This window comes from Oryx dammah, unplaced genomic scaffold (assembly GCF_014754425.2).
Source record: "Oryx dammah isolate SB20612 unplaced genomic scaffold, SCBI_Odam_1.1 HiC_scaffold_24, whole genome shotgun sequence".
Lineage (NCBI taxonomy): Eukaryota > Metazoa > Chordata > Mammalia > Artiodactyla > Bovidae > Oryx > Oryx dammah.
In genome coordinates, this window is record NW_024070208.1 from 33,093,237 (window position 1) to 33,104,405 (window position 11,169).

Sequence of the window (11,169 nt, forward strand, 5' to 3'; positions counted from 1 at the left end):
TAGGGAAGTCAGGGAGCCCCTACCAGACTGAGCAGGGACTCAAGGGTTTAACGAGTAGTGTGAGACGAGTCTGGAAAGCGTCACATCTCAGAAATAAAACCAGAGGCACGACTGTGGGGAGAGTTTCAACGCACCTTCCTAGCGGAAGGTGAAGCAACAGGAGTAAAAGCACTCGAGAGTTGACGAGGGCTGGCAATTTCCGACAAGCGATACGGGAAAGCGGCTGGGTGTTGAGCTACGCGGTACCCAGGCGATCCAGGGATAGGAGCTGACAGCTGGGCTTCACGCCAACCGGGGAGGGCGGCCCGGAGACCGCCAGCGCCGAGGGCCGGAACGCTGGACGCCGCCTCCCGGGCCCCGCCGGACATGGTTTCCGGTCGCACCGGCGTGCGCCCGGCATTGGTGGAGCGAGCATCTCCAGTCGCGCAGGGGGCGAGGCCCGGGCGTCCCGCCTCCTGAGCCTTGCTGGACTGTCCCGCAGCACAGCAGGAGGCCTTTCCTCAGCAGACGCCCACAGAGGGCAGCGGCCTCCAGAGGCGCGGATGCGAGCCCCGCCCGCCGTCGGGGTCACTGCCTCCGGGACGCACGCTTCTCCTCTCCTGGCAGCTGGAGGGAAGCGGACCGAACGCGGGCGAGGTGAGGTCCTAGGAACTCTCCAGGCCTCCCGCGAACTTCCGGGAGACGCGGCCCGCCCCCCCCTCCCCCCCCCTGAGGCACCGCCCCGAGCCCCGCCTCTCCTCTGATTGGCTACCCGCGCGTCCGCTGCACCGCCCTGGCCGGTGATTGGCGCTGAGGCGTAGTCTGTCAGCCGCCTCCCTTGGGAATCTGGGTCGCTATGGGAAGCGTTCGTTACTCGGGGACGGCTTGGGAAGAGGTTGGTCGTGCCGCCTGAGCTCGTTTGTTTATTGTTCTGGAGATCCTACCCCCGGCGCGCGCTTCCGTCGCAACGGCCAGGAGAGGAGCCGGTATCGGAGGCGGAGGGCAGGGATGGCGAGAAAGTGAAGGTTGAGAAGTGAGCCTGAGGCCCCCAAGCCCGACTGTCTCCGAGAGCGAGCGCGGTGGGAAGGAAGGGCCCTGAGAGAGGAACTGTCACTCTGGGAGAGGCCTAGTTTCTGCTACGGGGGAGGGTGGCGGGGGTTCATGACCTAGTTGTCCGGGCATCTCGTTTTCTAGGTGAGTCTGTCCACAGAATTCACTAGAGATTTTTGCTTCGGCTTTGCAGCCGAGTTTGGAGACGGGTAGCCCGTTTCGTCGCCTTCCCAGAAGCCACTGACTGAATTCATTCACTGTTTTATCGCTTCAGATGAGCAGCCGTCAAAAAAAGCACAAACAATGGAAGGATGGATACCACTGCGTATGTTGTTAAAAGCATGTTGAAAGGAAAATAAGGTATTCACTTGAATTTAATTGTGTTTAATTGTACGAGAGAATTACCTTCTTGAGGAGAAGCTCAAAAGTTTTGACTAATACTAATTTAGTTTGGTCTTGTGACAGGTTTGAAATTTTTAAAATCTTTTAAGATACAAAAGTCACATTACTGCCGTACCTACCAAATATGCTCTTTGCTAATGATGGGCTAGTCCTGACCATGCTGAACATGAAAAGAAATCGGGAACGTTTGATAATGTTCATTTGCATATGATTACATAGTGCTACAGATCTTTTAAAAATAACGTTATCCCTGTTTAAAAAAAAAACAAAACACCTTGTAATTTAACGTTGGACTGTGTGTGAGATTGGATAGTAGCTAACTCATACAATAAGTTACACTCCTGGGCTAATTTCACTTTGTTTTTAAAGTACCAATTCGTGGTTTGTTACTCCGTTGCTCAGGCATGTCGGACTCTTCTGTGACCCCATGGACTGTAGCTCACCAGGCTCCTCTGTCCATGAGATTTCCCAGACTAGAATACTGGAGTGGCTTGCTATTTCCTTCTCCAGGGGATCTTGCCGACCCTGGGATTGCACTGGAGTCTCCTGCATCAGCAGGCAGTTCTTCACCACTGAGCCACTGGGGAAGCCCAAAATATCAATAGTTTGCCTGTTAAACACTGAGTCATAGTTATAACAGTTGCTTCATTGGCCACCTAGTCATTTGACCCTCTAGCTTCTATTAAGTTATATGCTGTCTTATACACATCTGTTAGTGACATACTGGAAATTGTCAAGGAATGGTTTATTGCAGCCACATGTATGCATACTAAGTTGCTTCAGTGATGTCTGACTCTGTGTGACCCTATGGACTGTAGCCCAGCAGGCTCTTCTGTCCATGGGATTCTCCAGCACCCACACTCAGAAACACTGGAGCGGGCTGCCATGCCCTCCTCCAGGAGCCTTCCTGACCCGGAGATTGAGCCTGTGTCTCCTCCATCTCCTGCATTGGCGGGCAGGTTCTCTACCACTGGCACCACTCAGGAAGCCCCACTTCAGCCACAGAACACCCAAACCAGCTCTTGCAGTTAGACCTGAGCCCTACCCTGGGAAATTCTGACCTGGATTGGGAATGAACTCTGGACATCTGTATTCTGGAAAATTTCCTCAAGTGAGTTTGGTATGCATTCCCAGTTGAGAACTGAAGCTTTAACGACTTAGATATGTTTAAGAAATTTTAAGATATTTATGAAATAAATAGTTCTTCCCTTGATTTCCTTATGGTTTAAAAGTAAATTTCTCAGGAATAACATTTCAGGATAATCCAAAGGAAGTGTTTGCCTCAGCAAGGTCAGGAAGTTTCACTGGCACTCAGCAGCCTCTGGACTAACCACTCCAGTCTTAGGAACAAGGTTCTTATAGAGAGGCACAAGAGTTCTGATGTGCTTGCAGGATCCCCAGAGTTGTGCATGTAGTAGTGTCTCCTGTGAGGTGTAAGAGAGGTCAACTTCAGGTCTGTTCAGCTAACTTATTTTTACTTCAACAAAATGCAAAGAGGGTAATATTACATTTATGAACTTTATTTTGGGAAGAAAACTCCTACTGGAAATAAATGTAAATGATACCCTCCCAATACCCAGTAGTCCTATGCTTATTAAGTAAAGAATGTGCATAATTCAAGGTTAAAATCTGTATGCTAACATAAAGTATTCGGATATTTGGAATATATTGAACCAACTCTACAGGAGCGTCAAAGAGGTTAAAGTGAGATAATCACTTTGCTTTTCAAGTATGAGAAATGTGTGGTGAAACCAAATCCATTTTGACTTCAAGGGCAGCTTTCAACAAAGCAGTAGGCCCAGTTGTGTTGTATTGCCTAGGAGCTATTAGTATTGATATTTATTTTACATGTAAGTTTTTCACTGTAAGACTTGGCATACGAAGTATTTGAGTAGTGGGCAGATTTTTTAAATGAAAATGAAAAAAACAAACATGAAGCCATATGTTTAGTCAGTCCATGACTAATACCTTGAATTTGTGTTTGTTGTTTGAACAGAAAGCCAGGAGTCTCAGCATGAATCGATCTAGATCTCAATCAGATGATGGTGGTGAAGAAACCTCATCCCAAGACCAGCATCACCAAGAAAATGAGAGAAGGTGGCAGCAAGAGCGTCTCCATAGAGAAGAAGCCTATTACCAGTTTATAAACAACCTCAATGATGAAGATTACCGGCTGATGAGAGACCATAATCTTTTAGGCACTCCTGGTAAGGGATAGGTAAAAAAGAAAATACCTTTTTCAGCATTATTAAAAGTTTCAGCATTAGGAGGGGTTTTTACCCCCATCTTCCCTGTTCGAAAATACACTGTACTGTTTTGGTGACTTCAAGAGCTTTGTAACATAACAACATAGAAAAATCACTGGTGTACTTCTTTATGTCATAAGTAGGTTAATATTGGGGCTTCCCTGGTGGCTCAGCAGTAAAGATTCCACCTGCCAATGCAGGAGATTCGCTTTGATCGCTGGTCAGGAAGATCCCCTGGAGGAGGCAATGGCAGCCCACTCCAGTATTCTTTCCTGGGAAATCTCAAGGACAGAGGAGCCTCGTGGGCTACAGTCCACGGGCTTACAAGAGTCAGACATGACTTAGCGACCAAAAAAGAATAATGAATATATAGCACTATTATACAAGTGTCAAAAAACCCAACTGGTTCATGTACATGATAGTGTCCAATATTTACATATGTGGTCCTATTTCTCTTAAGTAATATTTGTACAAATAAAATACTATTCATTTCAAACCTGATTCTAACTCATGTTACTGTTTATTTATTTACTTGAACTAATAAGTCCTCCAGAGTCAGACTTGCTCCATAATTTTTTTACAAATCAAATTTCACAATGAACTAGTTGAAAGTTGCAGGTTTGTATGTAATATATTTCTATGTTGCATATTTGCATACTATATAGTGGATTACCCATGTAATGAACTCGGTAAAATTCAAGTAAAGATTTGAAGTTTTCTCTAGAAATATTCCCCTCTTAATTTCTTTTTAACTCTGACAAAAATCCATAGAATTATAACCTATGGGTTCCTAAGTATATCAACAGGGAGCACTTTATTAATGATTCAGATTAAATCTTATTTTAATTTAAATAAAACATTAATAAATGAAACAACTAAAATGATGTGTATTTGCATCAAGTAAACAGTTTTTACTGTCTTCAGTTTACAGAAATGAAAACACAATGTCTTTCACAGATTGCTAAAGATTAGTCTGACCATAAGTTTTCATAAAACTTAGTAATGTAAAAATTTGAATTTCAGTGAGCATTTTTCTGTTTTTTAGGAGAAATAACATCAGAAGAATTACAACAGCGGTTAGATGGTGTCAAGGAACAAATAGCATCTCAGCCTGACTTGAGAAATGGGACAAACACCAGAGGTACTATGGACTCCTTTCCATAAGGAACAGGTTTGATTGGAGTAATTGCAGACATGAGCTTCCAGGATGTTGTCTGACGTTGGTTTTTAGTGTTTTTCAGATTTAATGTGATACTCATTCAGGGAGTATTTATGAATTATATGAAAAGCAGTACAGTTTGGCATTACAGGACAGAGGTTGCATATAAAGATGTCTTATACACCTGTTGCCTTCAGGAGCTCCTGTGTATGAAATAGTATATTAATTGCCAGCAGAATTCTTTTTAATTTTAGAATGTACAGACTAGTTTTTATTTTTAAATTAACTAAGCTTGGCTTTTAAAAAGTTATACAGAGCAACACAGAAAGACTGAGTCAGGAAAACCTGTTTGTTGCTTTGCTGTGTTGTTTTTGTGTTTGTTGTATCATTTTACTGAACAAACACTAAGTTATAAGATATTATAAAAAACAAATTGCTTAAAAAAATTTCAAACTAAACAGAAGTGTATAGAATTAAAAGTAGAGCCAGCATTAAGGTCTGCCCTACCACTTCCTTCCCCACAAGTATTTGTTAGTAGAAGTTTCACATATTATATCAAGATCATGGTATAAATTAGGGTGAAGACTATTAAAAACCCCAAGTGCATTGGCTCGGGAAGATATAAGTTTACTCCTCTTTCATGTTAACAGTCCAGGGCAGACACACTTTACTCCATAAAGCCTCCTGGGACCCACCCAGCCAGCAGAATGGTTCTACAACTGTGCTGTCCAGTGCAGTAGCTACTGGCCACATGGGCCTATTTAAATTTAATACAATTGAAAACTCAGTTCCTCAGTCATATTAGCCACATTCAGGCGTTTAATAGTCCCATGTGGCCAGTAGCTTCTGTATCAGACAGCACAGAGACAGAGCACCTCCACTGTTGCAGAAAGGTTTACTGGACATTGACTGCTGCTGCTCCGGGGTGCGGCCTTCATGATCAAGCTAAGTCACCACCACATCTAGGTTCCAACTGGCAGTTCTAGGTCCAGAGCGAGGCGCAGGCACCTGCCTGAAAATGAGCTCTCTCACTTCCACTCCAGTTCCATTGATGAGAACTCAGTCCTGTGAACACCCTGCTTGCCAGGCTGTGCCCAGGACCATCACAGTGCATTTACAGTGGAAGAAGGGACCACAGATTTTGTGAGATATGAGTGACCTCTTTCCTGCATCATCATCACTGCCTCCTAGTAATTAAAGAAGTGGCATTTAGAATGAGTTAATGTTTATCTGCTGTTTACTCATATCTCTTTGCAAATTAAAATGGAACGTGGAAATTAACTCTTGTTTTCTTTACATTGATATAGACAGATTGTACTATATGAGTATAGCTGGTAAGACTGGTCCTTTGAGATATGTTTTAATGGAAAATGTACCCATTACAAATGAAATAGCTTATATTTTTAGAATATGGCTAAAGTTGCTTATTTTACTGATAGTCAGCAGCTGATTAATAGGTTTAACTTTAATAAAGAACATTTTTTATCAGAGATTGCAGTAATGAAATAAAATCAAAGCAGTCCCATTTAATAGTTGTTTTTGAGTAGAACAGACTTTAAGGGTAAAATCTGTGTAGTTAATACACATTACAATGCTTTTCATTGAGTTTTGTACTTTAATAACCCACTGGTTAAAAACAGAAAATGTAAGCTTCCCACAGTAGCACTGTCATAGTCAAAGAAGTTTATCAGGGGCACAGTTATTTCTAAATTGATTCATTCAGCAGTATTAATTGAGAGTCTGATTTGTACCAGATAGAATAGAGGTTGGGGATTTAACAGTGAACAAAATAAGACAAAACTTGTTTGTCTTCATGCAGCTCACATTCTAAATGAACAGAAAATGTATTTTATTGTATTATATATAATGGCTAACATTTATTGAGTGCTTTCTCACATATTATATCATGCCAGATGTTATGTTAATCATATACCACGTCTTCTTTTATCCTCATGATAATCCCCTGACATCTATCCTATTATTATATCAAATTTACAGATAAGGATATAGCCATAGAGAACTGAATTAAATGCTTAAAATTTCCTTTCTTTACATAAAGACATATTATGGTTCTAATATTGTACTCATAAAGCCACAGTTCTTGAGCTATATGTTTTTGGCAGTTTCTAAGAAACAAGATTCTTAAGGTTACCAAAATATCTAGTTGCAAAAAACACTGTTACCTTTCCCAAAAGGATTCTACAAATTCAAGTGAATTATGTATGTTTTCTTGCCATGTTTTATTAATATTGCCATATGAATAAAGCAATTTAAATGTACAGTTTTGGTAATGGTTATATTTTTCATTTGCCTTAATATTTTGCCAATAATAGGCCTGTAGAAAGCAAGAGTGAAGATTTCTTCACACCTCTGCACAAATAGTATTTAAAATTTTATAATGTTAATTCACACTGTGTATTATAGTACGCTTGTAGTATACACCTTTCTTTTAGAAAGTTCATTTTCTTTTTGGCTGTTTTTCATTCATTCAAATGCACAGATGTTCTTAAATATAATTTAATTTAATAAAAACTTTATCTTATAAGCTTTCAATGAAAATCCAAAGATGGATTTCAGGAATTGATGTTAAGTTGATTTGGTTTGCTTTCCAGACTCAGGTATCCCTGAAGAGGGTTCGAATGAAGATTCTCTGCTGGAATGGCTGAACACCTTTCTTCGCACAGGAAACGCAACTCGAAGTGGGCAGAATGGGAACCAGACCTGGAGAGCTGTGAGTCGAACCAACCCGCACAGTGGAGAGTTTCGGTTTAGTCTGGAAATCCACATCAACCAGGAGAACAGAGGATTTGAAATGGATGGCGAAGACACTGTGGGCATGTCCTTCTCAGATGTCAGTCAAGATCAGGCTGCAGATGGGCCCCAGAGACCAAGCAGTCCTGTGGCCAGACGAACCAGGAGCCAGGCTGCAGGGAATCTCAGCCGCGGTGCCCTCATTCCCAGGACACGCCTTGGCTCCGGGGGGCAGAGCTCAGTTGAAGGCTCTCTCTCTCCATTGGGAAGACTAAGAAATAGAATTGGGGGTGCATCTGGCAGTCCTGGACCTGGTGCCCCCCTCACTCATCTCAGCACCCCATCAGGTGGGAGTGAACTCAGGCAGAGGGAGGGGCAGCGGTTTGGAGCAGCCCATGTCTGGGAAAATGGGGCCAGAACCAATGTCACAGTGAGGAATACAAACCAAAGACTAGAGCCCATAAGACTACGGTCTACTTTCAGGAGTCGGAGCCGGTCGCCGATTCAGCCACGGAATGGCACAGTTCACCATAATTCACAGAGAGCGAGCCGGCCTTCCCAGCAGAGCACCAGGCGGTCTGTCAGGAGGAGAGGGGTAACCCGGGTCTTCCTGGAACAGGACCCAGAAGGCAGAGGGGCTGCGTCCTCACTCTTCTCCAACTCCAGGCTCGTGTCCAGAATCACGGTGGAAGAGGAGGAGGAGGAGCCCAGCAGGGTGCCCGTGGCCGTGCGGAGACACCCGACCATCACCCTGGACCTGCAGGTGAGGAGGATTCGTCCCGGAGAGAGCAGCGACCGCGACAGCATCGCCAACAGGACTCGGTCTCGGGTGGGGCTGGCGGAGAACCGGATCTCCCTGGAGAGAAACAGCGGGGGCTTCCACCGCAGCATCTCACGCCAGGAGCGCTCGGGGATGCGCACCTACGTGAGCACCATCACCGTGCCGCTGCGCAGGGTGTCTGAGCACGAGCTCGCCGAGCCGTCCTCCACGGCGCTGCGATCAATCCTAAGGCAGATCATGACTGGCTTTGGTGAGCTGAGTTCTCTCATGGAGGCCGAGTCAGAGTCAGAGGCGCAGAGCGATGGCCTGCACGGGCCGGCGCTGCGCTCAGACGCGGGTCCCCCGGGTGGGGCCACCGGCCCTCCCGTGGGAGGAGCACCCCGGGGCCGGCTGGCCCGCGTGGAGCTCACCCCGCTTCATACGGTAGCCAGCGACCCCGTGGTGGCCCGTCCTGCGCGGAATTCAGGTAACTTAGTGGAGACGGGAACACTACCCATTCTTCGCCTCGCTCACTTCTTCCTGCTTAACGAGGGGGACGATGACGTCCCCACGCGAGGTTTAACCAAAGAGCAGATCGACAATCTCTCCACCCGGAACTACGAGCACAGCGGTGCAGACGGCGAGCCGGGCAAGGCCTGCAGTGTGTGCATCAGCGACTACGTGGCCGGAAACAAGCTCAGGCAGTTACCCTGCATGCACGAGTTCCACATCCACTGCATTGACCGGTGGCTCTCGGAGAACTGCACCTGCCCCGTCTGCCGGCAGCCTGTCTTAGGGCCCGGCCTAGCCAACAGCGGGTGACGCCCTGAGTCCCGCAGACGCACACCACCGGGGAGCTGTGTTCAGGCATTGTTTTCTTGAATCATTTGTGATGCGCTTACCAGGATGAAAAATAGCAGATGATTATAGTTTGAACTATTTTTTGTGTGTGCTTTTTTAACTTGTCAAAAAGAGTAAATTTATAGTAAGTTTAAAATGCAAATATTGAATTATCCTAAAGTACAGAATAGTTAATATTTCTAGAACCAAATAACCTTCAAAATATTTTTATTTTGGTAATTTTGTTCATGCTAAGCACTTTTGTATCTGCACAGTTTGGTAGGTTACAAGTCAATATTTGTCCGAAAAGTCCTGCTGGGTTTTGCTTGGACTTTCAGGTCCCATAGGCTTCATACTGTGTCCAGACATTGGTATCTAAATAAGCCTTCCTTTAACTTTTCCATTCTAAGAAAAGTGTCTTCATGAAAGAGTCCCTGGCTGAATGTTTGCTTAATGCACTTAAGTTACTTGAAATGTTAAATTTATTATGCAGTACTTAAATTTAATATGTGTATATATAGGTATATAATTTTAAGGTTAAAATATTCAGTCTGAAAACTACTGGTTTGGTTCTTATTTTAAGCTGTTGGGCTATTACTGCATATGGCACAATATTTAATATTTGCAGGATCATCTCGGGGAGGAAGTGGATTAAGATATTTTAAAATAGAGATAATTTATGAAGCGTTTCTGACAATCTGACTTACTAGACAGCAAGCAATATATAACACTGAACAAGTATTTCTTTTTTCAGAAATGGAACATGGACATTTTAGAGCATAGAGGTTATTTGAGTTCTGCCTTTTCGTGACTTTTTTGAAAGTGCAAACCATTTTTTGGATTAAGTAAAATGTACAACATGCATGGTTTCTCAAATTTAGTTTAAAATCCAAAAAAAAAAAATCTGTAAAGAATTAAATGCATAGATACTATGTTAAGTTCACTTGGAGGCCAAAAAACTCCAAATAAAACAATAACAACAAAAGTAAGAGAATGTAGAATTTATACAAACACAAAGTATGCATTGAAGATCTGTTTCTACCAATAAATATTAAAACATGTCAACTATTCTCTGTTGGTCCACTGTGGTTTATTCACTGAAAGAAATAAATATTTCACATCAGCTGGATGCTAGGCAGTGTTATAGGTGTCAAGGATTCCATAGAGGAGAGACAGAGTCCCTCTCCTCATGGGAAAGACATTTGCTTTTAGAAATGGAAACTCGGTTAATGAGTTACTGTTCTGACTTTCATGTTTGTTCATGTCATTAATAAATGACAGTTTCCTGTGATGACACTGCTTGGACAAAATCACAAGAACAAGCACCTCAAGGCCAATTCTGTGAAATTGAGGTATATCTCAAGACTTAGTTTTCCTTTCCAGTTAGTGAATAAATGCATTTTGTTCAGTAAGATACATGAACAGACGTTATTAGGGAGAGTATTTCACACCTGGAGTGAAAGGTTTATGTAAAAGTGGTAACTTTGAAGTAAATGGTTATGTAGGGCTTGCAGCAAGGGACATGGGACTCGGAAATTGGATTTGAAGACTTTAAATACTAGTCTTAAGGACTTTTTACTTTACAGACTTGAGGTGTCTCTTACTAAATTATATTGGTGAAGGGTGAGATCATTTTTCATGTTTTGGGAAAATTGGTGTGTACAGAGTGCAGTGGAGTGAGAAAAAATTGGAAGCAAAAAGTCAATAAAGGAACAATTGCTGTAAATTTTTACTATCAATTATCATCATCATCACCAGTTATCTAACCCAGGGTAATGGCAGTGATACTGGAAAGAAAGGGTAGAAAAACATTGTGGGAAAAAAGACATTGTTTCATTGTTTCTTGTTCACTGTGAAGAGGTGGGAGGTAAAGCATCTCTGAGGGCAGGAGGGAGGACCTGTTACAAGCTTGGCCAGTGTAGACATTTACCAAAAAAAAAAACTCTGTTCACATATCTGTCCCACTCATTTGAGTGTGGTCA

At 43.3% G+C, this 11,169-nt stretch overlaps 1 protein-coding gene across 4 annotated transcripts; it reads left to right on the forward strand.

The window, feature by feature from the left end:
- Positions 1 to 446: 446 nt before the first annotated feature.
- On the forward strand, positions 447 to 10,257 carry RNF6 (ring finger protein 6). Of its 4 annotated transcripts, none has more exons than XM_040266772.1 (5): positions 447 to 636; positions 1,304 to 1,389; positions 3,428 to 3,638; positions 4,723 to 4,818; positions 7,449 to 10,257. In XM_040266772.1, the coding sequence occupies exons 3-5, from the start codon at positions 3,446 to 3,448 to the stop codon at positions 9,167 to 9,169; spliced, it is 2,010 nt and encodes a 669-aa protein (XP_040122706.1). In that variant the 5' UTR covers positions 447 to 636; positions 1,304 to 1,389; positions 3,428 to 3,445; the 3' UTR covers positions 9,170 to 10,257. The 4 variants fall into 4 exon arrangements, with proteins under 4 accessions (XP_040122706.1, XP_040122707.1, XP_040122705.1 ...); XM_040266773.1 differs by lacking the exon at positions 447 to 636 and adding an exon at positions 786 to 874; XM_040266771.1 differs by lacking the exon at positions 447 to 636 and adding an exon at positions 814 to 1,012.
- The last annotated feature ends 912 nt before the right edge of the window (positions 10,258 to 11,169 follow it).

Excerpts from the sequence above, each read along its gene's own strand:
- RNF6 (XM_040266772.1), top strand. The coding sequence starts at position 3,446 with ATGAATCGATCTAGATCTCAATCAGATGATGGTGGTGAAGAAACCTCA. Across the intron at positions 3,639-4,722 it reads TAATCTTTTAGGCACTCCTG|GAGAAATAACATCAGAAGAA; the intron begins GTAAGGGATAGG and ends TCTGTTTTTTAG. Across the intron at positions 4,819-7,448 it reads AAATGGGACAAACACCAGAG|ACTCAGGTATCCCTGAAGAG; the intron begins GTACTATGGACT and ends TTTGCTTTCCAG.